Source organism: Calonectris borealis, chromosome 2 (genome assembly GCF_964195595.1).
Source record: "Calonectris borealis chromosome 2, bCalBor7.hap1.2, whole genome shotgun sequence".
Lineage (NCBI taxonomy): Eukaryota > Metazoa > Chordata > Aves > Procellariiformes > Procellariidae > Calonectris > Calonectris borealis.
This window is the reverse complement of record NC_134313.1, coordinates 36,650,656-36,674,838: the sequence shown is the minus strand read 5'-3', so window position 1 is coordinate 36,674,838 and position 24,183 is coordinate 36,650,656. Positions and strand designations below refer to the sequence as shown.

Below are 24,183 nucleotides of genomic sequence, written 5' to 3'. Positions count from 1 at the left end.
ACCTCATGTGGACTAAGTGATTTTTTTTTTTTTTAAGGTGGTGTTATAGCAAGTAAGTGGGAGGAATCTAGGGAAAAGTACAAATCCTATGATCCTCTGGACATTCTATAAAGAGTAATGAACTACTCCTTACTCCTCTTGAGAATGCAAGAGAAATAGTCTTAGTTTGTGGCTAAAAGTTTAGGCAGGATGTTACGAAATTCTTTTGCTAATACAAGAAAGGTTACATTACAAGCCTAAAGTCTGATTAGACATGTGTCTTCTGAAAGTGTTATTGGTATGCTTGATCCTGCCATGCGCTACAGAACTAGATGAACTTGTGAGGCCTGTCAGTTTTCAATTTCTAATCCAGTTATAAAAAACAGCCTTTGGAGTACTTTGATACTGAAGTATTTGCAGTCTTAGTTAATCTCTGCAATGTATTTCACACATCTGTATGTTCACTTATTATGCAACTATTATGCAAGTATTTGTTATATTTCTGTGTGTCCATATAAATATCACTTGCGGCTATGACTAAAATTTCTCTTGAGTTACTGGCGGATAAAGATCTTGGTGGATTTCAACTTAACATGCTACAGTTGTTTTGAAACTACTTATTTTAATGGTAATACCTCTGAAGAGTCTGTGAAATAAGCACTGTCAGTGCTAATAGAGAGTACATATATTAATCTTAGTGTAAACTACTATCTAGGTACTGGCTGGTTTTAATTTTAAAGTATCAATTCCATTTCTCACAGGCAGCCACAAAACAGGTAGAGTCTAAAGGATTGGGAGCAAAAGCATTGCAAAACAAAACTGTGAATGTTGATGAAAACGACAAAAGGAATCTGGAAACAAAACAAAGGTTTGTATTAAGCATTATACTGCTGAGGGACATGCTTGGACAGTAACTTGAAACTTGTAGAACTACAAGTAGGTAGAAGGAAAGCTGTTAAATTCCAAACTGCTATCCAATAGAAAATTAACTACAAGAATATTCTCTATTTTTAAGTTTTGGCTTTTCTGTGGTTGTTACTTTTGGCATTTACACCAAATAGCTTGGCATTAAGTTTAAGTACTTGTTGAAGATGCAGATCTTTCAGTTTAAACAGCTGTCAGTCTTGTATAACAATAAAAACATAAAAATACTTCACTTTTTTTTGTTTATGGTTGATTGAGCTCCTTTTAGTCCTGGCCTCCTAATTTTAGGCTATAGGTCATCTGGAGAAGAAAGAGGATAAGGAAAGTCTATTACTTTTTCCTTATAGCTAAACACAAGATTCTTTTACTTAGTGATACTAGTGTGATGGGAAGTAGTTATGTTGCTTCATGATTCTGGCAATGGGAACCCTCAAAATGCTTTTCTAAGAAATGCTGGGGGAACTTGAAGCCCAGTACCTTCCCCCCTCCTTTGACTTTATTTTGAAAAATACTAATATTCTAGGTTTATCACCACTTGTTTTTCATGGAGAATAAATTGTAGTCTTTAGTTGGGATAGAGCTTGTATTTCTGCAGTTTTATACTTGGAATACTTGGCATAGTTTAGTTAAGGAAATTGACTGATGCATATAAAGTATACAGGAAGACAAGTCGTAAGATTTTTTGGTTTGGAAGGACAGCTTCTGACACAATTACATCTCAGAGGTATGATGAAAGATCTGATCAAAAAACCTATGGAAACAATTCCTAGATTGTGAAGAAGGTATGAAAAAATAGATGTGCAAAATTCCTCATGTCTTCAACTTAAATGTGTAATGTCTTGTGTATTTCTCCTCCAGGTATAGGGAGGCAAGGTTAAGAGGGTTGACAGATCGAAGCAGTTAGTGTTTGTATGCCGCTGTTTCTGTAGAGAAATCTTGGGATTTTCTTTCATTCAAATATTGTTGAATCACATAAATGCTAAGTTGCTGCCTAGAAAATGATTTTTTGGCTTTTTTTTTAAAGATCAATGAAAGAGCAACAGAGTATTACAAATCAGTCACCTGGAGACATAAAAAACCCCACAGTAAGGTAAAAATTTTTGTTGTTGTTGTTGCTCTTGTTCATAGACATTTCATGAAGTTCTGTGTATTTTTACTTCAGTTCTGTGTTCCTTGCAGGCCTCATTCAGGACAGAAACACAGAATGAGCAGTGCTCTACAGAGTGAGTATTAGCTTGTTTTTACACTTTCAAAACAAAGTCATGTCAAACACTTTCTCCCCCACCCACCCCTGCAATAAATGGGTTGGTGGTTTGATAACTGCTATTCAGTGATTGGATTAATATAAAAATGATCATGGTGAAAAAAAAAACCCTCACAATTGTTGTGTGTGGTTTCTGCCCAAATGCACAGTTGGTGCTTGCCACATTTAGGAAACTGTGAAATGGCTTAAGGTTCTCTGGCAACTCATTTTGCAAAATCATTCACTATTTTCTGGTTCGCTGGGGTTTTTGTTTGCTTGTTTGCTTTACTGGGATTTATGGTATTCTGCGCGAAAGCAAGCTGCCAGAGGAGTACTGAAACTTGTTGCTTTCTGACTTCTGACCTAGATAGCTTTGGGGGGAAGGAACTAAAGAGGTTGGCTGATTGAAAAAAAAAAAATTGCAGTGTAAAATGCACAAAGTTAGGATGTTCATGCATCTTCCTGGTATTACTCTTTTAAAATCTACAACATGGGTTATATAATATCTATAAGTAGGTTCTGAAAACCATTAGCACCTTCTTACTACAAAGAGATGACATTATAGCCTCTGCATATGGCTATGTTGTACTTGGAGGGACAAACTCTTAAGATGCCTTGGATGCTTGCCACAGTTAGAACCTGACACGTGTTCTGTGGAGATGATGAAACCTGTATATAAAGTATCATAGCTCTGATTGCTGGTTAGTTTCCGTTGTCTCTATGTAAAATGAGAGCAGTATGTATAGTAAAAATGTTTTTACCAAAATGAAATAACAATGTTTTATTGTGTACCAATTTTTACCTAATTGTGTAAAATATAATGCTTCTGTGAGCACTATTGCATAGAGCTATTTTGCACTATTGACTTTTTTGAACACGCTATTTTTTGAGTCCTTAGACGAAGGTGAGATTCGTGTGTGTGTGTGTGTGTGTATATATATATATATATATAAAAAAGTATATTCATATATTAACAGACACTGAAATTTTCCTAGTCTGTCAAGCATATCAAAATAGTGTATATTCTTGTCTCATGCAAAACTCTGCCTTAATGTTGGTCTGGATATATATTAACTGTCTTCTAGGTCTGAACAACTTGCAAAATGTGGAAAAATATGGAGATGCTTTGGCTTGTGGCCGAAGAAGACAGGTTTGTACCCATTCTCTATTCTGAATGGAGATAAAATTAATCTGCACTGCATAGAATTTTTTTCCCAACTTCATTTGACTCTGTCCCCAAAATGCCTGGGTTTAAGATTCTCCACATTATTCAAGCTGTGCTACAGTTCCTGAAACTGTTAAGTTCTAATTCCTGTCTTTAAAAAAGAAGGAATTTGTGCAGTCTCAAATATTGTTGCTAATGCTGACAAGCCTTTAATTTGTTGAAATACACTGTTACTAAAACTTAGTCTGAGTTGTTCTAAAACATGTGAAAAAAAACAAAAAATTCTTTCCACTGTTTGGATTAAAGAATTCAGGATGTCATTTGCGTATGAGAGTTTTGGGCAAACATCAAAGACTCTGTTTTCCCACTTAAAGGGTTAAAGATTTAGAAATTTTATAATTCAATACCTTGTTCATATGAGGTGAAAACATGTATTTACTTGGGAAACTATTCTAGTTTTTATAAACCAAATAATAGGGTCTTTTTATAATGCTACATTTCAAATAGTCCTTTGCATTCTCTTCATGGGTAAGCCTACTTCATTGAATTACTTTAAAATAATTCTACTATATTCACTAATGCTAGAATTCCCTATTGGTGGGAAGTACAGAAGTGTATGCCTTAATAGGAGGGAATTTGAAGCTGACTTGATGTTCGGGTGAACTATTACAAACTGATTTTTGTGCATAGCCGATTTTCTTCAGTTAGCATGATAAAATGATAAACACTTCTGAATTAAATTAATATTAAATAAATGTATTCCCATTGTTGAGTTCCTCTTGAGAATATTTCTTAGGAAACAATATGGAGTCTTTCTGTTTAGATAACAGTGCAAGTTATTAACATACGTCCATTTTGGTGTGAGCTGTTTCATTTTTCTGATGTTCATTTTGACATTTCATTTGTCGTATAACAGGGAAGGACATACCTGCTTATGTTTTTTCAGACTGTCCTTGAGGAGAGTTGTACTTATTCCTAGTGCTGTAAGCATTTTTACTGAAGTTGAAGTACTGGTTAAATCTTCAGTTACATGCTGTCCTCAAATTGGTTGAGATCTGAACGAGAGCTCATCTATCCTTGGAGGTTAAGCCCCCTGCTATATATCCCCCCACAAATCTCAGGAATAGTTAAATTGCTGAGAGCCTCCTTAAAAGCTGCAAATACAGCCAGTGCCCTAAAAACCAAAATACCAGTGCTTACTGGATTTGCATGTTACTTTATTGTACCACCACACCTTGTCAGCCAGTTGCTGGTAAGCATGCACACTTCCATCAGTCTTGTTTTCAACATCAAGATTTAATCTAATGGAACCACAGCTGACACAGAGCTAATGACAGCTTTATATTCACCTGTTTTTATGTTGAGGTAGTCTGTTACGGTGTCAGCTACAAACACTGTATCCTGGTCTAGGTCTTGTGCACAGATCTCACTAGAAAAAAATAGATGTCATGTGCTTAATTCTGTTGTTAGAGTTCAACCTTAATTGAAATGTAAAGACTAAATTTATAGACAACTACATCTGACAGTAGCAAAGCAAAGAACTCACTGAAAATTTTATAAAAACTTGCGAGAAATTAAAATTCACAACTATGTTTCTTTAAACACTTAGAAAAGTAGGCATTTGCTGTCTGCCTGAAATTTATGCCATACTCCCTGCCAGTGAGACCGCTCATAAATATTGTATAGAAAGCAATGATATTGGCCTTTTAAACAATAAATCTGCTCCTCTGCTTAATTATCTGGGTTATAAAATTGTCTGCATGCATGAAAGAATGCAGTGAATGTCAGAGCTGTTGACTTCTAGAACTTCCTTTTCCATGTAGTCCCTCTTTCAATGTTGGCATTGTTTGCTCTTGTTTTGTAAATGGCATTTCATTGCAATGGTTCAGTGCCTGTTTTCAGCCTTTCATTGCTGTGTTTTCAGTTAGCTGCATACAACAGTCTGCAGTGCTATTGAAAGGAAGTGACTTTATTTTCTCATTCCTAAATTAGGGGATGCAAGTGTCACAGATTTTAGGGAACTGTTTGTACTCAGCTTTATATCCTGTATGTGTCCTGCGAGTTGTCTAAAATCTGACTGACAGTTTGCTTAAATTAAAGAATGTGTCTGAAAAATCTGGGTTTTCAGAATTCAGTCAGACCTGTATGGAAAAAAAATCCATATATTTAAACTCGGGGGGGGGGGGGGGGGGGAGGAATCAGCATCCCAGAGCGCATAACCAAAGGAAGACAGGTTACTAGAGCAGAACTGACTCTAAGGAATAACAAGATCATTAGACATGTGAGGGTATGTCTACAAAGTCTGTCCAGCAAACTCAAGCTTGCTCTGCGAGCATTCTGAGCTAGCCAAATGTCACATTGCTCTGGAGTAGGCGCTGTGATTACGTTAGCTCAAGCATAGCGCTGCATTATGTCCAGTCTCTCAGCCAGTCTTGCTAGCCTGTAACAGTGCAATGCTAGCGTCTACATAACTGCCATCCCAGAGGGCACAGGCAGTTTCTTAGTGTGTGTGTGGGGAGGCAAGTTACTGCTTTATGTAGTTCCTCAGTGAAAAGAAAAAATCAGTCAGTCTCTGGTTTACCTGTAAGGCAGGCTCCTTGTTTGTATGTTAAACTGGAGAAATTTATTTTTAAAAAAGCTCAATGTAAGCAATTTAAAAGCAAAACAAGCAAAAAACCAACCCTTTTAACAACAAATGTAATTAATCATTACAACAAGTAATAAGGATTGTGATTGTCTCTGTTGCTGGAAGTATTTGAATTATCTGATGCTGTAGGTCAAGCATAACTGTGCTGCTTGAATAAAGATTTTATTTAGGAAAGTTTCTGGCATGCTCTGAAATGATATGAACTAGATGATTCCAATGGAATCTCTGGCCTTTTAATAATAGTGGGGGGGGGGGGGAAAAACCAAAAAAACCACCACCATTCACTGCTAATGTTGCAAGAGATCTGTGGAACAGGAAGTATTGGAAAAAGGAACTATAAGTATTTTTAATAAAGGGTAGACTACTATAGAGAAGTTTTAGGTTTCTAACCGTTTAGAAACACAGCTGAACTACTACCACTCTTAATTCTTTCACTGGTTGGTGAGGTTTATCAGGGATCATAGTTTCTTGAAGAGGCACTGATAGTTGCATTAAGCTGGAATAAGTCCCAACTTTCAGTATACCTCAACTTGCACTCTGTGTAGATGCCAACTTTTCGCTTGTTGCAGAATAACCAGAATACAATTTTGATCAGGCTGAATGTTATCTAAGCTCCTTCCCCCCAAGAGACACCCCGCCCCTGCCTTTCACCTCTGAGTGCTGCTGCCACTTTTAGCAGCTTAAATTCAAGAGAAGGGGGGAACCATGCAGACTGGCACTTAAAATTGTCACCTGGCCCAACCCTGGTGCCTAAATTGTTGTTGCTCTTAAGGGCAGAATCTTTTAAGGATCCCCAGAAGGGTTCCAGTTCATTTGGAGAGGAGAAAGTTGTTTTTTTTTTTTTTTTTAAAAAAAAAAAATCTCTGTGGATGAGGGATTTATCTGAGCATCCTTGGACACATGGACCTCTTGTGCCACTGACAATCATACTGGCTGGCCCTGGATTGTCCAGCCACCCCTTGTGCACAAGCAGGATGGTATGCATTTGTCTAATCACAGCAGCCCTGAGATTTACATTTCCACTGGGTACATTATTTGCGGAGTTAAGTGATGTTTGTTCCCCTGTAATTCACAGATTTCCTCTGTACTACTCAGTTCTACTAGTTGGCTTTATCAAGTTTAAATTTCTGTAAGTTGAGGTTATTCCTTTGCAGCTGCATTTCCCTTTCTACCCAATTTTTCACAAGTTTGAAAGTTCCAATTGTAAAAGTCAGCCTTAGCCTGATTTTCTCAGGTTCCCTCCTGCTTTATAGCCAACACCATTTATCCATTTGGTAGTTGAAAGTGATCTGTTACTTACAGGAGGAAGTTTTGTACATATTCTAGTAAACCTCTCTTTTCATTCCCCACGCTACACATTCTAGGCCTTCAGCTTCAGCCATTTAAAACTCGTATTGCTCTTCTAATGTTCTATAAGCATTTTTTTTTTTCCTTCTTTTAATCCAGTTATTAGCACAGGTCCCCTTTGGGAGCCCCCATAAGGCTCTACAGGTTTGGTTAAAAATTTATCATTGTAGGCACATTAGCAAAGGATGGGTCTCCCGTCACGTAAGGATTGTATACTTTTAATCTCAGGAATACTCACAACTCCACCAGATCCTGCTGGCTACAAAACTATTAAGGGATGTTAGGAGCAGCCACCTCCTCCAGCATCCCCAGCCCAGGACCCTCCTGCCTGGCTGCTGGAGCCCAGCCAGGGGACCCAGGGCCTCTGCCCAGGCTGGGGGGCGCAGCTGCCACTTTCCCATCTGCAGGTTCACCCGGTAGCGCAGCTGAGCACAAATCCCAGACACACACAGGACACGCACACAGAGGACACTGACATGGCTGGTCACACAGACTGGTATGGACAAGGTGCTGCCCTCAACAGCACCCACACATGGTACCCATGTAAGACAAACACAGGCAGCCAAGTCCTCTCCTCTTCTCGGTCTGGTTGAGGTGTAAGTTCACTGGTGAAAGCACACACATGCCTCTCTAGGTTCACGGGCACAGGAATGTTTGCAGATGCCCCAGTATGGGCACAGCCCCTCTGCACACCTGGTAACCCTGCCTGCATCCTGGCCCTCGCACCTGCTTCACGGGTCCTTTACTTGCCAGCTGGTGCAGCCGGATGCACCAAACACAGTCACACACTCATCCCATAGGCACTCTGTTCTGGTCGTACTCCAGTGTACACTTGCAAGATGCCTCCCTTTCAAGCAAAAGGTGAAATTTTCACTCGTTCAAGGAGATGAAGAAAAGGCAGAGGGGGCTGTGCCGCCTGGATGTCAGCTCGCAGTCACTGCTGCCAGGCTGACCCTCCAGCCTGACGATAACTAGAGACTCAGAGGAAAAGCTACAAGACATACAAGGGCTCCTCCGGGTTACAATGTCTATCCTGAGCCTACTGCACAGGTTGGCACTGCTAACATCAGGTCCCGAGGAAGCTTGTACTGGAGCTGGAGAGAGGGAAGGAGAGGGGATAACTGGCAATCCAGGACCAAACCTCCACCCCTCGCCCTTGGAGCCAAGTTAATGCCGATCCCTGCTGGGGCGGCTGCATGTGGCTTCAGCCCTGTCTTGAACCCAGCTTGTTCATTCCACGCTCATACCATGTTAATAGCTGAAACCAACCCAGACTTTCCCGACCAACCTCTCCTAAATTTTACCAGATACCAGAAGTACCTTTACCAGACTTACCTTGACCAGACCAGAATTACAATTACCTTTCCCTCTTCTAGCTGGCAGTGGGGCGCTGGACTGACCTGTATTAAAAGCTGGGATTCAGCAGCCCCCGCATGCCACAGGAGCCTCTAGATGACCCTCAGCTGAAGCCCCAGCAGGGATTTCAAAAGGTCCTATACCTTTCCAAGCAGTGGCAGGGAGCAGCCCATGGTCCTCCTGAGCGAAGCAGGACATGTAAATCGCATTCACAGCACCAGATGCTGTCGTGGAAATAACCCAAATTGCAATTTAGATCAGGTCAGAGCTGAAGCGGTTTATTGCTATGGCTAGGGGAGAAGATGGGGAGCAGCAGAGCAACAGCCCCTGCTGATGTGAACTCTGCCCAGCTACAGAGGAGCTGGGGCAGCTACAGAGTTCCCATAACTTTTACAACCTGTTTTTCACCAAAACTGTGTCAGATAAGCAGTATATGGTACATAACAACAGCGAATTAAATTCATCAGACAAGGAGGCTCTAGACAGTACATCCTTTTACGAATAGTTCACTCCTTTGTCAATTAAATCGTTCTGACCAGCAAGACCATTAGCTGCAAATGCTTCTTAGCTACTGAGGCCTGCAAAGGCCTATGAGACATTAACTATTTTGCTTGCACGCACTGAACATGAGTAAGTAATTGCAGCTTTTGATCACTTGCCTATGTAAATTTCATAGTGCTCTTATGAACAAAAACACTGACTTATTTGCTATTTCAGAGCAACTCCAAAATAAGTAAAGCACAGGCAATGGTTAAATGCAGAAATAAGAGAGCTTCTTGGTTGGATTTTCAGCAGTCATTTGCTTATGACATGCACATAAACACATGCAGATTTTGTAAAAGTCCAGTAACTAATGATTTGTAATGTGGAAACTGCTGGTGCTCACAGAAATGCCAGCATGAGACCACTGAAAATTGATCATTCGTCTCCTTTCATAACTTACTATGGTCCGTGACACCATCAGGAGCAGCAGGACATCTCCAGTGCAAGAAGCAGAAGTGAACACAGATAAATTAAATGGAACAGCTACACAATACAATTCTTTGTACATCTCAGTCTCATTAGCATTTTTAAGTTTACATTTTTTCTGTAAGTTAAGTCTTCACATTTCAGATTTTGGGGAATAAATTTAGAAAGAACATGCTATCAAACTGCAGTTTGGAATAGAAATTGGTACTTACTTTTTAGAAACAGTTTTCCTACACAGTTTTTTCAACTGGAGACCCTGTCCTGTATTTGCATAGATGATATGCAATTCGGTTTGCCTAAGGAGGTATGCTGATGATACATCAGTATGATTAGTTGTGTATTAAGCAACCAAGGATTTGAAGACATTTGCGGAGGATCAGATTCTAGCAGAATAAGTTGTTCTAAAATAATTTCATATTAAAGTTGCTAATTGCTATTTGAGCGAAAAAATGACTGTAATATACCTGTATTAAAAGTGCAGTGGTTAAAAATGGGCATGATAGGATATATAGGATCTGTAAACTTGTAATAGATATGCTACAATAAAAAATACAATAAAAAAAAGTTGATACTCAGATCTCCCTCACACTTTACTGTAAAGGTAAGTTTTTAAAAATCAAGTATTTGGTTTTTAAAAAACTCAGTTTTCTTTCACTCTGTATGCAGTCTTAAAATTGTTTGTATTGAGAGATTTGTATCAAGAAGCAACTAAGGAAGAACTGGTACAGTGGAGAACTTCATTGGAAGGGGCTGCTTACAGATGTGTAACTGCAAGTAATTTTCTCCCCTTTCATGAGAGAAATGTCAACCCCTAAAGATTAAAAAGCTTGTAGGTCATGACAGTGAGACTTAAGTAGCGGGCTCAACAAATGGCCAAAAACAAATGCATAGCTGTTACTTGAGGATATGAGTGATCTCACTTTCAAATGCAATATGTATCATTTTGCTTCTATCAGCATTCTAAATAATGGAATTTGTTTTTTCTAAGCACACTGAAATTCCTTTGTTGTTGGTAAATGGTGTCTTGGTTCTCAGTCCCTAGGTTAATGTGTCACAAAATGCTTTCTCTTTTGTGAGGCGTACTAGGATCAGTCAAGGTTTGTCTTGGCTCAATTAGCTAATAAAATACAATTTTGGAAAGCATGTTTTGAATGAAACAAAACTTTGCCCAATGTCTTTTTTCTTCTCTTTTCCACCTGTAACTTGAAGCATGTGGTACTCGTTCCAGGTGATGTCTGCTACCGTGTTGTAACACTTGACTTGGTAACCTTTATTGTTGTATTTAGTGTCAAGTTAATGGTGCTCAAAAGAAAGCAAAATGACCCTACTGACCCTCAGACATCTGTACTCTGTAATAACTAGAAAGCTGTATAAAAACTTGCTTTTATATTTTCTATAAGTTTAGCTCTTACATTAATATCTTTCTCTGTTCATGAATCTGGTATTTTTCCCTGTTCTTCCCCTAGCGATGGACTTACAAAGAAGATTTGGAACTGAAATCAGGAATAAGGGAGTTTGGAGTGGGTAACTGGGCTAAAATTTTGGTCCATGGTGACTTCAACAACCGAACTAGTGTCATGTTGAAAGACCGATGGAGAACACTGTGCAGGATCGAACAAGGCTAATTTGGACTACAGGAATCAATTCTTCATGACCTTTCCCTACATAAGAACCTAGTCTAGCTTTTCAGAATAATAACTTATTTTAGTCTCAGAGTGTCCAGCAGTGTTGCTGTCCTAAAACATGAAACAGAATAGTAATAGCTATAAAATGTTCATGTAAGCTCACTTGCTCAGGTAATGGTGCCTTATATGTAAAGCTTGGTCTTTTATCTACATGCAATAGATGACCTAATTTCTGAAATGTGAAAATGCTTGCAGTGATTTAAGAAAGGTCAATTATGTACATAGGGGTATTAGATGATTGGCAACATGTTTAGCTTGATAGAAGCTAATAGAGTCAAGTGTTTTGTATTTTTAAAGGGTTGTATCTCTAGTCAGATTGAGCTTTTTATCATTTTACTTCCTGCCATACATCCCATTCTAATCTGATTTGCTTCACTTTGAAATTTTGGTCAGACTTGTCATCTCTGTCAGTAAGTTATACCAAAAAATATGTATGTATTGGTATTGCTAATTTTACAAACTGATTCCTTTTTTTGCGGTTAAAAATGTGATACTCCGTGCAATTTTATATTTGTAAGTGGTAAAGGTGCTGCTTTTTTTTTTTTTTAAGAATTAAGGTTAAATTCTAGGTGGAAGATTATTTTGAACTTACTGTATTGGCATAATAGCACTTTTTATCTTGCAGAAGAGATGGAAAACATGGAAAGTAACAGTATGATACTAGCTCTTAACATCTCTAGATTATCTTGTGCCACCTACCTTGTCTTGAGAAGTGGCTTCTTCTAGACCAGCAGGAAAGGGAAAGCTCAAAAACGAATGGCCAAAGTAGGGCTCAGTAACAAGTCTATATTGACACTGATAGCACAGCTCATGAGACATGTTTCACCTGTGCTCTCCACTGTCTCTGTCTGCAGCGATAGCAAGCAAAGATACACTCTGATGGGGGTAACGAACTATCAAGGTGTCAGTTGGTCACTGTAAATGTCCTGCTCATGAGAGACTAACAGATGGATGATGGTACTACGATGAAAAGAGTTCCACAACCTCAGAAAACCCATACTTTCTACTGTCATACTGGTGTGAATCTAGTGACCTGAACTAACATATCACAGCATTCTTTTAAAAGTGAAATCTCTTCAGTTCAGATGTTTTCTGTACCTTTGTCCTTGGATAAGGTTTTTATTTTACAAGAACCTTAAAAGGAAAAGCATCTGTCCAAACTGGTCATAATAAAATAAACCTCTCAGATATTTTTGCTGGCTACAAAGGAAGGGATATATTCTTGAAGGCTGAAATGTTCAGGAAGTATTAAGATAATCTCTCTGCTTTCTGTTTTGGAGACCTGCTTCCATTACGATAAAATGGTAAAGTACGGTTACAAGGTTTGTTTCACACTGTTATTGTGGACAGGACCTCAGCCAGATCACCTTCCTCATTCTTGCCACCAGAGACTACGGTTTCTTCTTGCAGCTGCTGGAAACAGCGGCAAGCAGTAGTCTTTAGGTTCCACAGAGATGCTGCATGTCTTAATCGTAAATTTTCTCAACCTTAAGGCATAATTTCTTTTTAGCAAACATTGTGAATTTCAGGATCTTGATAAAATACAGGCTTTGTCCTTCAGCAAGGAATGCTAGAGCAGCTGTAAGCCAACAATTCAAAAAGTCATAGCAGGTATCTGACAAGTGAGAAAGTGCAGTATGCAGCCTCTTTAATGCTGTAACAATAATTCAAGGTAAGTAATAGGTAACAAGGATTTGAGCTACCTGCATTGCAGTCTTGCCAGTGCTCTAATTTGCAGGTTTCTGTGTTAATCATTGTACGTGAGCAGTTTTAACTAGTAATAAGTAATTTTTTTTACTGTTAGCCAAGGCTTTAGTCACGAAGTCTTGTTTAGGTTCGTCTGCCATAAAGTTCACACTGCGTATTAGTGACATGAAGTTCTGAACAAGACTACTTCCTTAACAATGCTGACTAGTCATATGTCTTTATGAAGGTGGCTGAACATTAAAATTGCTATGTAGAGGAAGAATACTTACCACTTTTAGTATAAACAACTGTCTAGATGATATTGGGAAGGAACAAAGGATCTAAACTGAAATCCAGTTTTAGCTTTCAAACTTTCATTTTTATTCACCCTTGCTACTTAATGATGACATAACTATTCTCAGACTTGAGAACGTTTGGCTGGCTCACCAGTGAGTAGGAGCAGTGCCTGTAGACAGAACGGGGGCCAGTAAAGAACGAGAGCTTTAGGAAAAGCGGCTACTGCAGTTAGAAACATTAGCTCTTTAATTACAAAAGAGAAACATGGAAACATGCTTCTAGTGTTCTAATACAAAGATCAGTCTTAGCGTTTTGTATTAAGGCAGAGAGAGTTTCCCAAAATGCTTCTTCCAAAGTTCTGACTCCTTTAAAGTTTGTTTAGGCTCCAGAAAATGCAGCAGAAAGATGTAGGTTTCTTGGCATTGGTGTTAATTTTCTTAATCTTTTTGTTGTTGCTGTTTTAAACGTCTTTTAAACTTTTATGTAAAAATAAAGCTATGCACAAGGGGACATGAACAGTGCTCCAGTTGCCGAATCTTCTTCCAGGTTCCTTGGCACTGAGAGTTGCCAACTGCTTCCCAGTGTAAGATTTTACCTCTGAAATGTGACAGTAAATGAGGAATTAAAACACTGAAAACTGTATATTTCATGTCACTACGTTGTGTTATATAACATGTCAGAAGATTAGATTTGCTTAATAATGTAAGACTTTAATTAGCTCATCTAGCTCTTAAAATGCTTTCTGGAGCAGGCACTATATTCCTAAGTATAGTATAGAGGATGGTGGATTGAGTAGCTGGTTGTACAGATGTTAAGTAGAATGCATATTAATAAATGTATAGATCAAATAAAAATCCATTCCAAATATTAAATGTCTACTTTCAAAATTACTGTTCTAGAAACCAGGTGTATAGGTTTGAGAGAAATACTGATCCACCAGTGTTAAACCTGAACTCAGATTTGGATTATGGCAGGAAATACTGTTTTTAAGTCAAAGTGCCCATAGGTGTAAAAATACCTCTTGCACAGAAGTTGCATCATCCCTTCACAATAGTAAATAAAGCATTCAAAGCACTGAACTCTTATATTGAAATTATTTCCCAATTTTATCTAGGTTTTAAAAGCAATTTCTGTGAGAGCTGAACAGGTGAATCTTCTGAGCTCTACAAGTGTATGAGCCGTTTCATTTTTTAGGTATAATAAATGTAGCTTTTAATGAGACCTTGAGAAGTCTTAACTTCTGTACTGGGTTTTGCTACGGAAGAGACAGCAGAAAAACGGCTTTCTTTACCCATCTGCATTATGGCCATCTCCAGAACAACGATGCGTGTCAGTATTCATAGCTGGAGGCTGGCAAGCTACACACACAGTATGTCCTTCTCGTAGGTACTGCATCCATCGAGCGTACGGCCGATTCTCCAAAGCACAGTGGTGTGAAAGTGATTCTGTTTTAAATTCCACACAATATCTGCTCAGAAGGAAAAGTTCTAAATTAGTTATGATAGATGAAGCACATGCTAGGTATACACTTCAAATGTACTTACATATCATACGGGTGGTATTTGTGAAGTGCAAGTTAGACATCATCATTGCTAATAAGTCTGTTTCTGACCCTAACCTAATTAATGGATTCTTAAAAACATTATGCAAATTATTTCTCATTCCATGCCCCAGGGCTTTATGTATAATCTCACTTTCTGGTTGTGTTCTGTATTCTTAAATTATATTGAAAAACAGGTGTCAGTAACCCATATTTTTTCTTCTGTGCTGCTAAAAGAAAATGGAAGAGAGGCTTTAAGAATACTGACGGGCTTTATTATCCTGGGGAAAGTAGCATAGGGCAAAGCATTATGAGCATTACAGACCCAATAATAGCCTAATTTAAACTTCATAACCATCTCTACCGGTAACTAAACAAAATTTTTTACTGCTTGTGTCAATTAATTTAGAAAAAAGGTCTCCTGAGACCGATCACATTCAGCCCATTTTGTTTGTTCAGAGACCTACATCTAATTTCTCAGACTTACACTTACGGATACTTTCTGCTTTGGCTTAGCATTATTTACTGTTTGCTTTCAAGAGCAGCTATCCTTAAGATTTGCCATGACCCCAATGTCTAATTCAGGACAATTAGCAAGTAATAGAAAACAACATCTAGAACATGCAAATGAACTGCAGGAGAGAAAAACAGTACAAGCTATAGCTTATTGTTTAATTATTGCAAATTTAATTACATTTTTCTTTGTAGCCAGCTATTTTCTATTGAACAAGATGACCCACATGCATATGATAAATAGGTTACCCAGCTGCTTCTTTGTCTGAAGGCCAGAGAGAAGATGCTGCTCGTCGTTTTCTTTCTTTACCGTATTCAGAGGTAGTTATGAAAGCAGGGACTGAGGAAGAAAACAGTTACGGTAAGGCAGCGAGACACAGTTGAGTCATATTTCAATTACTGTAACTGAATGAATCAGGAGCTTGTGGATGGTGATGCTGACTGACTTCATTGAAAAAGTGATAAAAAGTTGGCAACATCAGACCTCAACCCCATTCGCTACAGCGAAGCTCTCTCCTTATTCAGAAGAAATATATCTAGAAATGTATACCATCTAGTCTGTGAGGAAATAGGATGTGCTGGAATCCTACAAGGAGCTCTGTTTCCTGTTCGTACTGAATTTGTGTTCTAACTTTGCACAGAGATAATCTGATGCTTACTGAGGGGCTGAAATCAAGAAACTGAAGGAATGCATGCAGCTTAGTTGTTTACTTAATAGAAACTGAGAAAAGCCTGAGTAGGAAAAAAATATAAGAATAGAATAAAGAGCAATGTGACAGTAGAAAGTAAGGTTTTAAATGGTATATTTAACCAGCTAGCTGCAGAGAGATACTTTTTTTTCTGTTCATTGACATCAGTAAAATTTATGAAGGCCCTGATGGGCACAATGTACAGATAAATCAAAGAGAGAATACCATGTTCATGGCCGCAGTCCTCTCCCTGGTAAGTCAGGTATTCCAGGCAGCCAGCCTTCTCCTCTAGAGCAGGACAAGGTTCCCCACCATTTTTAGGTTCCTGTTGTACATAGCGCCTACGTATCCGCAGGTCGGGTTGACATTGTTCTGCGCAGCCACTCCAATGACTCCACTCCCCCACAACGCATGGAAGAGCTGCAAAGCAGTATTAAAACATTACTAGTAGTCAAGACTTCTGTTTTACCCTAATTGCTCTCAAAAGCTTGAGTAATAAGGCTGTGTCTGGTTTTTTCTTTCTTACATACTTTTATTTATAGGGTTTTAAATGCTTTTCCAGGAGTTTGCATCTTCAAATTTAACATTCAAACCTGCCTACAGTGCTTGGCTCCCTATTGCATGCCTTGTCCAGAAAGAAACAGCTCCTCATGGAAACCTTTCACTACTGCTGTGGGTTTCTTCTGTACCCTCTTCTGAAGCATACAGCATTAGCCCCGAAGGAGACCAGCTCATGGATTATCTAGACCAGTGAGTGGTCTGACCTACCTGGCAGTTCCTACACCGCCAGATTTTGTTTGAAGGCTGGAACATAAAGTAGCAGAATTCAGGAGGCCTTTCAGCCCTCTTGATTCCCCTCAAATTGATTTCTAACCCCTTTTCCTCAACACTGAAATAAGTTCCACTACCACAGCTTTGTTGCCCTGTTTTAGCACAGGGTGTCCTGCTCCACGGTCCTTGCTGCAAAGACAATTTTCGGTGATAATTTTGGTTTTGTTTAGTCTCAGAACAGGGACGTGTGTAGAGTTGTGTTTCTGTGTCTGTATAGCTACTGATATAGATAGAGCTTTACAACAAAGCAGATATTTAAACGTACTAAATAAAATGTGTAAAAATGTGATTTTAAGGCCCTCTTCCCAACTAGAGAGTAGTCCACTGGCTATTTGAATTTTAGTTCTCATAGATCACAAAATTGCTCTGAACTTGACCAAAACATTATGGGGAAAGTGCCATTATTTTGAAAGAAAATTTCGAATCGTAAGAAACTGCATTTCCCTCAGACAGAGCATCAATAGTACAGGTACCATACACTTGTACCTTCGGTCTCTCCTAACCCAGCCTAATACACAGAGGCACAAAGAACTTCTCTCTTCATCTGTTACATTCACATGTTTTAGGTGAGCTCACTGAAGGCCTCAGATGAAGAAAGAAAGAAAAATTCTTTGTTTTGTATTCTGCGATATTTTTCTGGCAACTGTTGAAACCCTTAGCCCAGTTCATGGCTTCTGACACCTTTTTGGTTAAATAACACACAGGTTCTTTAGAAAAAAAATCAATCATCATATTATGTAGAGAATGATCTCTTTTCTCATATTTGTCCCTTTCCAGGAGAGATGTAAATGATAGACTAAGCATCTCTTAGTTTCGGTATTGTCTTGAAACTTAGAAATGCTCAGATCTATCATATCTGTTATCCACTAGTCATTTCCTTCCTTATTTTATTCTCTGCAGTGCATCTAATAATAATGGCATGCTCCTTGTAGTTCTCATTTATATTAAGCATCATACGCATTTTTCCAACCTATAATTCTCCCTTCTCTTGCATTTCTCATTTATATTCTGGCAAAACAGTAGCTCTGTGTCAACCTTGCTAATGTAAGCATGGACAATATGCCAGATACCTTCCAGGTGGATACAAATAATCTACTCTGGAAGAAAAGATTTTGCAGCCAGATTCCCAGAATGCAGAAACAGGTGATAGACACATTATTCCTGAGTAAGAAGCTACATAACACAGAAGTCTTCACTTTATTTGTCCATTACCACAGCACACCACAGTAAAAAACACACAGCCATTTCACATGTTTCCATGAAACTGAACTTCCCTTAGCCTCACCTCCAGGAACACCAAGCCCCAGGTTTTGAAAACTGTGTGGCCTAGCAATTTCACTTTTAGCAGTCAAAATGAATACTACAGCTCTTCAAAACTGTACTGAGCACTGACCCTTGAGGGGCTGGATGAGGATGATCTCTGGGTGCTTACCAATGGAACAAACACAACCCTTCCAACGAGGAACTTCAAGTCTACACAGCCTCACAGGCAGAGCAGTGAAAGAAGAGGTAAGAAAGTCTTGCACATGGGCATCCATCAAGAGGAAGAATCCTCTGAGGATAAGCAGTCATTTCACTACACGAGTAGTCCTCAGCCTGTGGCCTATGAGGACATTTAATCTGACCAGAGGTCCATTCCCAGTAGCCTCTTTTCCTGGAGGCCACCTGGTAGGTGCTCCAGATTGGGCAGCCGCATTCCTCTGGGCCGCTTGCCTTCTCATCGGTGTGTGTGTCCACAGGGAATGTCCTCTGCCTGGATACCAGCAGCAGTACCAGCTTTCCCGTGTGCTGCTGGACGAGCAGGGAACGGCCGTGTCTGCAGCTTTCCTTAACGTGAAATGAGACAAGCAGTCAAAACACTGCAGCACTCTGTACTAGTCCATGCTGCTTTCCCTAATATCATTAGCTGCTTTTTGTCCTCTGATGGGCTTGCTTTTTCAGTAAAGTTATAATTAATGTCATGTAGTTGAAATACTAGCACATAGTGTCTCATAAAAACCTAAAGGTGCCTATGTTAATATTAGAGTTTCTTATTGATATGGAAATTCCCCAATTCTTCAAAGACTTGTTTTCATTGCACATTGCAAATAGGCTTAAAATTATTTTCCATGTAGTGTGAATCACATTTTACTTTGCTTTTCCACTCCTTTACAAAGGCAGGTCTTCAACATGATACTTAGAGAATGGTACAAAATATATGTTATAATCAATGGTTGCGCTATCTTAAATTGGTTCTGAATTGTTTTGCATCATGCCTCTCATTATCTAGTTAAATGAAGCTTTTTCCTTTCCCATGTATGCTGTTTCCCATTAGCTTGTAATGGAACATATCACGTTTTCCATCTTTTTTTTTTCTATATTTCTTGATTACAATTTAAATCCCCAAGAAGCTTTACAGCTTAACCGCTAGTTGCGTACTTGTATCAGCATTGCAGGAAAGTAATGGGACCAAACTAGTCTTTCAGGAAAATATTTTATGCCCTCTGGTATTCTGCCAGTACAAGGCATTGGGAAGAAAGAGTAAAATGTGATAACTTCTTTGGTGTTTGTGACTTTTCATAAGACACAGAAATCGCTGGGTTTGCTCTGTCACTACATCTCTAATTTCTTGGAGCACTACAGACATCATAAAGCAGATAAAACCCCTGACAGAGGCTACCTGGCAGGTGTCCTTACCATGCTATTACAATTCCCCTTCTTTCCTCTCTGTTCTGACCAAACTTGCCCACTTTTGAGTGTCCCGACAGCACCAGGCGTACAAGTGGCCAAGGATGCTGCGTCCCACGCCCTAAAGAACTCCACTGAAACAGAACCACAGAGCAGCCCCGGGCATTGGGCCCCCAGTTGTCCATCCTGCTTAACTATATCCATTCTCTGGCATTTTCTTCCACTTCCTAAAAAACACCTTCCCAGACAGCTCCTGGGTCTGATTTGCAGAACAGCACTGGAAAATAACATGGAAAAAACATATGGGTCCCTTTGCCACATGCAGGTACCTGCGGCTGCACCACCAGGCAGTGCCCTCAGGCACACCGAGGTACCCCAAGGCACACGACACAGTCTCTCGGCTGCAAAGGCACCACTTGTAACATGTTGCAGCACAACCCTCAAACATTTGTTTCAAGCATTTTGAACTAGAAAAAAAGAAAACCAGTGATAGTAAAAATGTCTTAGACCCCGCCATGGGATAGCCAGGGCAAGCGCTAAATGTAGTATGGACCTCACAGTCTTTGCCACCTGGCCGCAGGACCAGAAAATCGTCCTTGGCCCCACTTTATTTAATAGTACAAGCATAGACTTCAATGCCTGATCACACATCTTAGTTCTACCTAGAGTACCCAAAGGACAGTATGTGTCATCTTATCTGTTGACTCTCTTTCAAGTCGGCTGTATGAATGACCTGCAGAAGTAAGAACTTCCACGTAATTTTAATCCCATACTAGCACCTTGATATGCAGATAACATCAGGTCTAACACCACATTTTCCACACAGAAAACTTCCAAAGGGACTGAGTAGCTGCCTAACAAATAAAGCAATGACTTCACGTCTTACTGGAATTAAACCAAGCTGGCAGTTAAGTATTGGTCATCTGCAGCAATACATGGCAATTTTATGGTCATCAAGATTTAGAACAAGAAGTATGAATTGCCTTAGTCATGTGGAATAATAAGAATATTGGGTTGCTAGAATGGAATTTAGCCAGTGGGATAATAACGTCGCTCTTGCAGTCAGTACCCAGCAACTATTAAGGGTCAGTACATCAGCTTTGCGCCTCATTGGAAAGATATCAAATTCCCCAGCATGACAGACAATGGGTCCCAGAGCGGACATAAAAGGAATGGTGCCATCTCTTGAAATACAAAAAGAAGTATCAGGGACCCATAGCTACATCTTTATGGTCTCTGGCTTTGTTACTATTGGTCCAGCTTACTTAACACAATAATGGGAGATGATAATTCATTGAAACCATGAGAAGGATGCAAGTCAAAGGAGCCTGAAGGACAGGTTTTGTGCTGAGGTACCTACCAAAATGTGGAGGCTAGTGAGACACTTGGAAGTTCAAAAATACACAGAAAAATTACATTGCTATCCTATGAAACACAGCTTGAGTGGTCAGTACTTCCCCCGCCCGCCCCCCCCCCCCCCAATTTACAGCACTGTGAATCATAGATTTTTTTTTCTCAGTCACACTCTATTTAATTTTTTCTCATCTCTGGAAAAAAGAGGATTACAGTATCTTCACTGAATCACTGCACAACATATATTGTAATGTATAAGGATCTGCGGATTTTCTCAGAGTAACCACTTCCATTCAAATGATAAGGTCATTCCTTTTTCAGGTTTTCTCATTGTACAGTAGTTCCTACTTAAAATGCTCTCTATGTACAAAAATATTCTTTCTTCATTGTTAGAACTATAAGGAAATTATTTAAAAACCCTTGGACTTAGGTTCAGCAGCCCCTGGACTTCTGCTGAGCCATCTATTTATAAAGTGCCAGACCTACTACGATTTTTAGGCATGACAGAATTTAAGCATGGCGTTGGCAGCTTTAGGACGCCCCTCCTTTCAGTGGTTTCTATTATTTTGGAGCATTGTTTTTGTATTATTCCTAACACATTTCTTGATTACATATACTTGAGGCACTTTACACTTTCCCCAAATACTTCTTCCGGTTAAATATTTGCAAAAGGATAAAATGTCATTTCAGCAGGTGCTGAAATGATGAGTGGCGAACAGGCTGAGAAACAAGCTGTAGCACGAGAACCATTGGTCACCTTTCTTCACATTTCTGTTCTCAATTTTTGAACTCTGCATTCAAAACAGTATTTCAGAGTGAACTATGCCAATAAATACCCTCGGTGTCATTAAACACACGGACAGAATTTAGAAACACTCAGTGGTGAGATCTCAACATCCAACAGGAACAAAAACGACTTTAAAATTTCTAGCCACACTTGTCTAAGTTGATACAAGCTGCCACTGGAACTATTTGGAATTTCTGTTTATATAAAACATAACTTACTGGCTGCTTGCAATAGAGAGTATATATAATCATTTGCCTTCAAAAGAAGGACTTCTTGTGATCAGTTTTGTAGTTTTTGGATGTATGAGTTCTAGGACCACCTGGCCAGGCTGCCTGTCCTCCCGTGCTACGCCCATGCATTGGTGCTCGCACAGCTGGGCAGCGAGGCAGTGCAGGGAGTCAAACCAGCCAGAAACGGGCAATAGAGAAAAACAGAAATAGTTTCCTGCGGGTTTAGCTCCCTGAACTGGGCCACCAGAGGCTGTCAAATTCCAGCTCTGGTGCAGAAGAGAGAGAGAGAGACAGAGCGACTTCACTGAGACTGCCTGGATCGTGGGCACCCACGCAGGGTACGAGAGAGCTGCAGCACAAACACATCATGCCTTTCGAGGCAACCACCACTGAGCCTGAGACAAAAAATAACATCTCAATAACAATAAGGCATCATCAGGTGCTGGAAGTCATGGTGAGAAAAGTGTCTAAATTAGAACTTTTCAGGCACAAGTTTGAGCTTCTTTTTGAAGAGCATAGAAATTTTTATCAGATTATAGCTCCGTTTTAATGCTAACACTATGCACCTTTATTAGCTCTCTCCTGTTACACTTGAATATTAAAAATCATCTGATTTACTGAAAAGACGCAATATGCTGTAACTATACGACAAGCAAGCATCTTGCCAGTTCTCCCCCTACTGATTTTCCTGAACAAAAGATCAATATATAAAATAACGCTAATTTTAAAGATGCTACCTTCTGTCAGACCTCATGGTGCACGTTTTTTTCCCTTCTGTTATTCTGGAGAGATTAGCGGTCAGAGAACTGACTGTGTTTCCTCTGGAGACCTGGGGTCAGAGCTCTGCTCTGCTGAGTCTTTCTGTGCAGCTTTACATCACCTAGGACGGGTCTATACCGTCCGACAGTCGTACTCCCCCTTCCCAAACCAGGCAGGCGCAAGCCAACTTGGGTCCCAAAGCTATGTGGCTATGTCAGCACGGCGCTGAGCCTGCTAAATGCACCCTAATTGGCAGGACTGTGCAGCAGAGACTCGTGACTTTGGCTGGTGTGCGTCCAGCCAGCTGGGAAGAGACATTAGGCTGTCTGAGTACTAGTGCTGCACCTGTAAAGCGAGGGGACGCATCGCAGACAGAGGGAGGGAGAACAAATTGTGAAGACCGCGAAGGATAGAAATACCACAGAAAGACGGGGTGTAAATACCTACAAGGCTGGTGGGTCCAGTTTGGTAGAACTGGGCCACTTTCCCCTCCTTGCCACTGCTCCCCTGGGAGGCGGGCCTTCCCCGCAGCCTGGCAGAGGACCCTCTCACTCATTCCCCTATGCTCATTTTGAAGTCCTTGCTGATTCCTGCCCCTAGAAATGAGGACAAAACCTCACGCTGTGGATTTCCCCAATTATTTCACTGATGTTTGTTTGGCAAGACATGAGGAATCAGCTCAGAGACACAGACGGTGCTAAATGAATCTCCCTGTTGTCTCTCTAATCCTACATCCCCACTGTAACCGATGTGTATTTGGAATGAGCATGAATGAAAAGTAAGTAACATCACATTTGAGAGGGAAAATAACTTCAGACAGGCAAACCCCAGGCACTATACTACAGCTGATCCAGAAACCTAGCTAATGTCTAGTGCGGGAAAAGTCTCTCTTCCCACTCCTGTGCCTGCTGTTACCCTCACCAGCCCCAGCCTGGTCCCTGTTCATGCCCCCGCCCCAGGCTTCTGATAGCGGGGAGGAATTTGGCCTTGCAGAGCCCCCTCACAGCTGAGACCCTTACCGCACACCCCATCTCCAAACCCCAGGAAAACTTCCAGCCCACAAAGCACCGGCAGCAACCAGCTAACTATACCTGGAGAAAGGGACGGGGGTGCCCGGGGACTCCCCGCTCAGCCTGCACCCCATCCTCGCCCCTCTCGGGGGGCTCGCTCCGGGCTGCGGACCAGCCCGACGCCCCCACGGCCCGGGGGGGGCGGACGGGCCGGGGCGGAGGGCGGACGCACCTACCCGGGCACGCCTGGCCGTGGTCGTGGCAGCAGTCCCCGGCTCGCCGGCATCCTCCGTCGCAGTAGCAGGTCCCGTAGCCTCCTCCTTCCCTCCATCCCTCGCCGACACAGGCGGCGTCCCGGCCCTCGCAGCACTTTCCCGAGCAGCTCCCCCCGGCCCCGCTCCCGGCCCACAGCAACCCCAGCCACAGCGCTCCCGACAGCGCCGCGCCGCCCATCACCGTGCAGCCCCGACCTGAGGATCCCGCCACCGCTACGCGCTCCGGCCGCC

General features: G+C 40.6%; 2 protein-coding genes across 4 annotated transcripts in view; one reads left to right on the top strand and one right to left on the bottom strand.

Moving 5' to 3' along the window:
* TERF1 (telomeric repeat binding factor 1) overlaps nucleotides 1–14,160 on the top strand; it is a 26,189-nt gene extending 12,029 nt beyond the window's left edge. For 2 of the 3 annotated variants that reach the window (XM_075141658.1, XM_075141661.1), the window contains 5 exons: nucleotides 741–847; nucleotides 1,928–1,993; nucleotides 2,083–2,126; nucleotides 3,232–3,296; nucleotides 11,097–14,160. In XM_075141658.1, coding sequence (XP_074997759.1) covers nucleotides 741–847; nucleotides 1,928–1,993; nucleotides 2,083–2,126; nucleotides 3,232–3,296; nucleotides 11,097–11,255 — 441 coding nt within the window. In that variant the 3' untranslated portion in view covers nucleotides 11,256–14,160. The remainder of the gene's footprint in view (nucleotides 1–740; nucleotides 848–1,927; nucleotides 1,994–2,082; nucleotides 2,127–3,231; nucleotides 3,297–11,096) is intronic. The other variant, XM_075141659.1, reaches the window with a different exon arrangement.
* On the bottom strand, nucleotides 13,522–24,183 carry SBSPON (somatomedin B and thrombospondin type 1 domain containing). The gene is made up of 5 exons (XM_075141662.1): nucleotides 23,914–24,183; nucleotides 16,266–16,460; nucleotides 15,601–15,691; nucleotides 14,590–14,766; nucleotides 13,522–13,895 (listed from the first exon to the last, which is right to left on the bottom strand). Exons 1-5 carry the CDS (start codon nucleotides 24,128–24,130, stop codon nucleotides 13,778–13,780), a joined length of 798 nt encoding a protein of 265 aa, XP_074997763.1. The 5' UTR covers nucleotides 24,131–24,183; the 3' UTR covers nucleotides 13,522–13,777.

What these genes read in the sequence shown, in the direction of transcription:
- SBSPON (XM_075141662.1), bottom strand. Translation starts at nt 24,130, where the DNA reads ATGGGCGGCGCGGCGCTGTCGGGAGCGCTGTGGCTGGGGTTGCTGTGG. An exon ending in CCACGGCCAGGCGTGCCCGG is followed by an intron (nt 16,461 to 23,913) that starts GTAGGTGCGTCC and finishes ACTGCTTTGCAG; the next exon opens with CTCTTCCATGCGTTGTGGGG. An exon ending in TCAGACAAAGAAGCAGCTGG is followed by an intron (nt 14,767 to 15,600) that starts GTAACCTATTTA and finishes CCTTCTGAGCAG; the next exon opens with ATATTGTGTGGAATTTAAAA.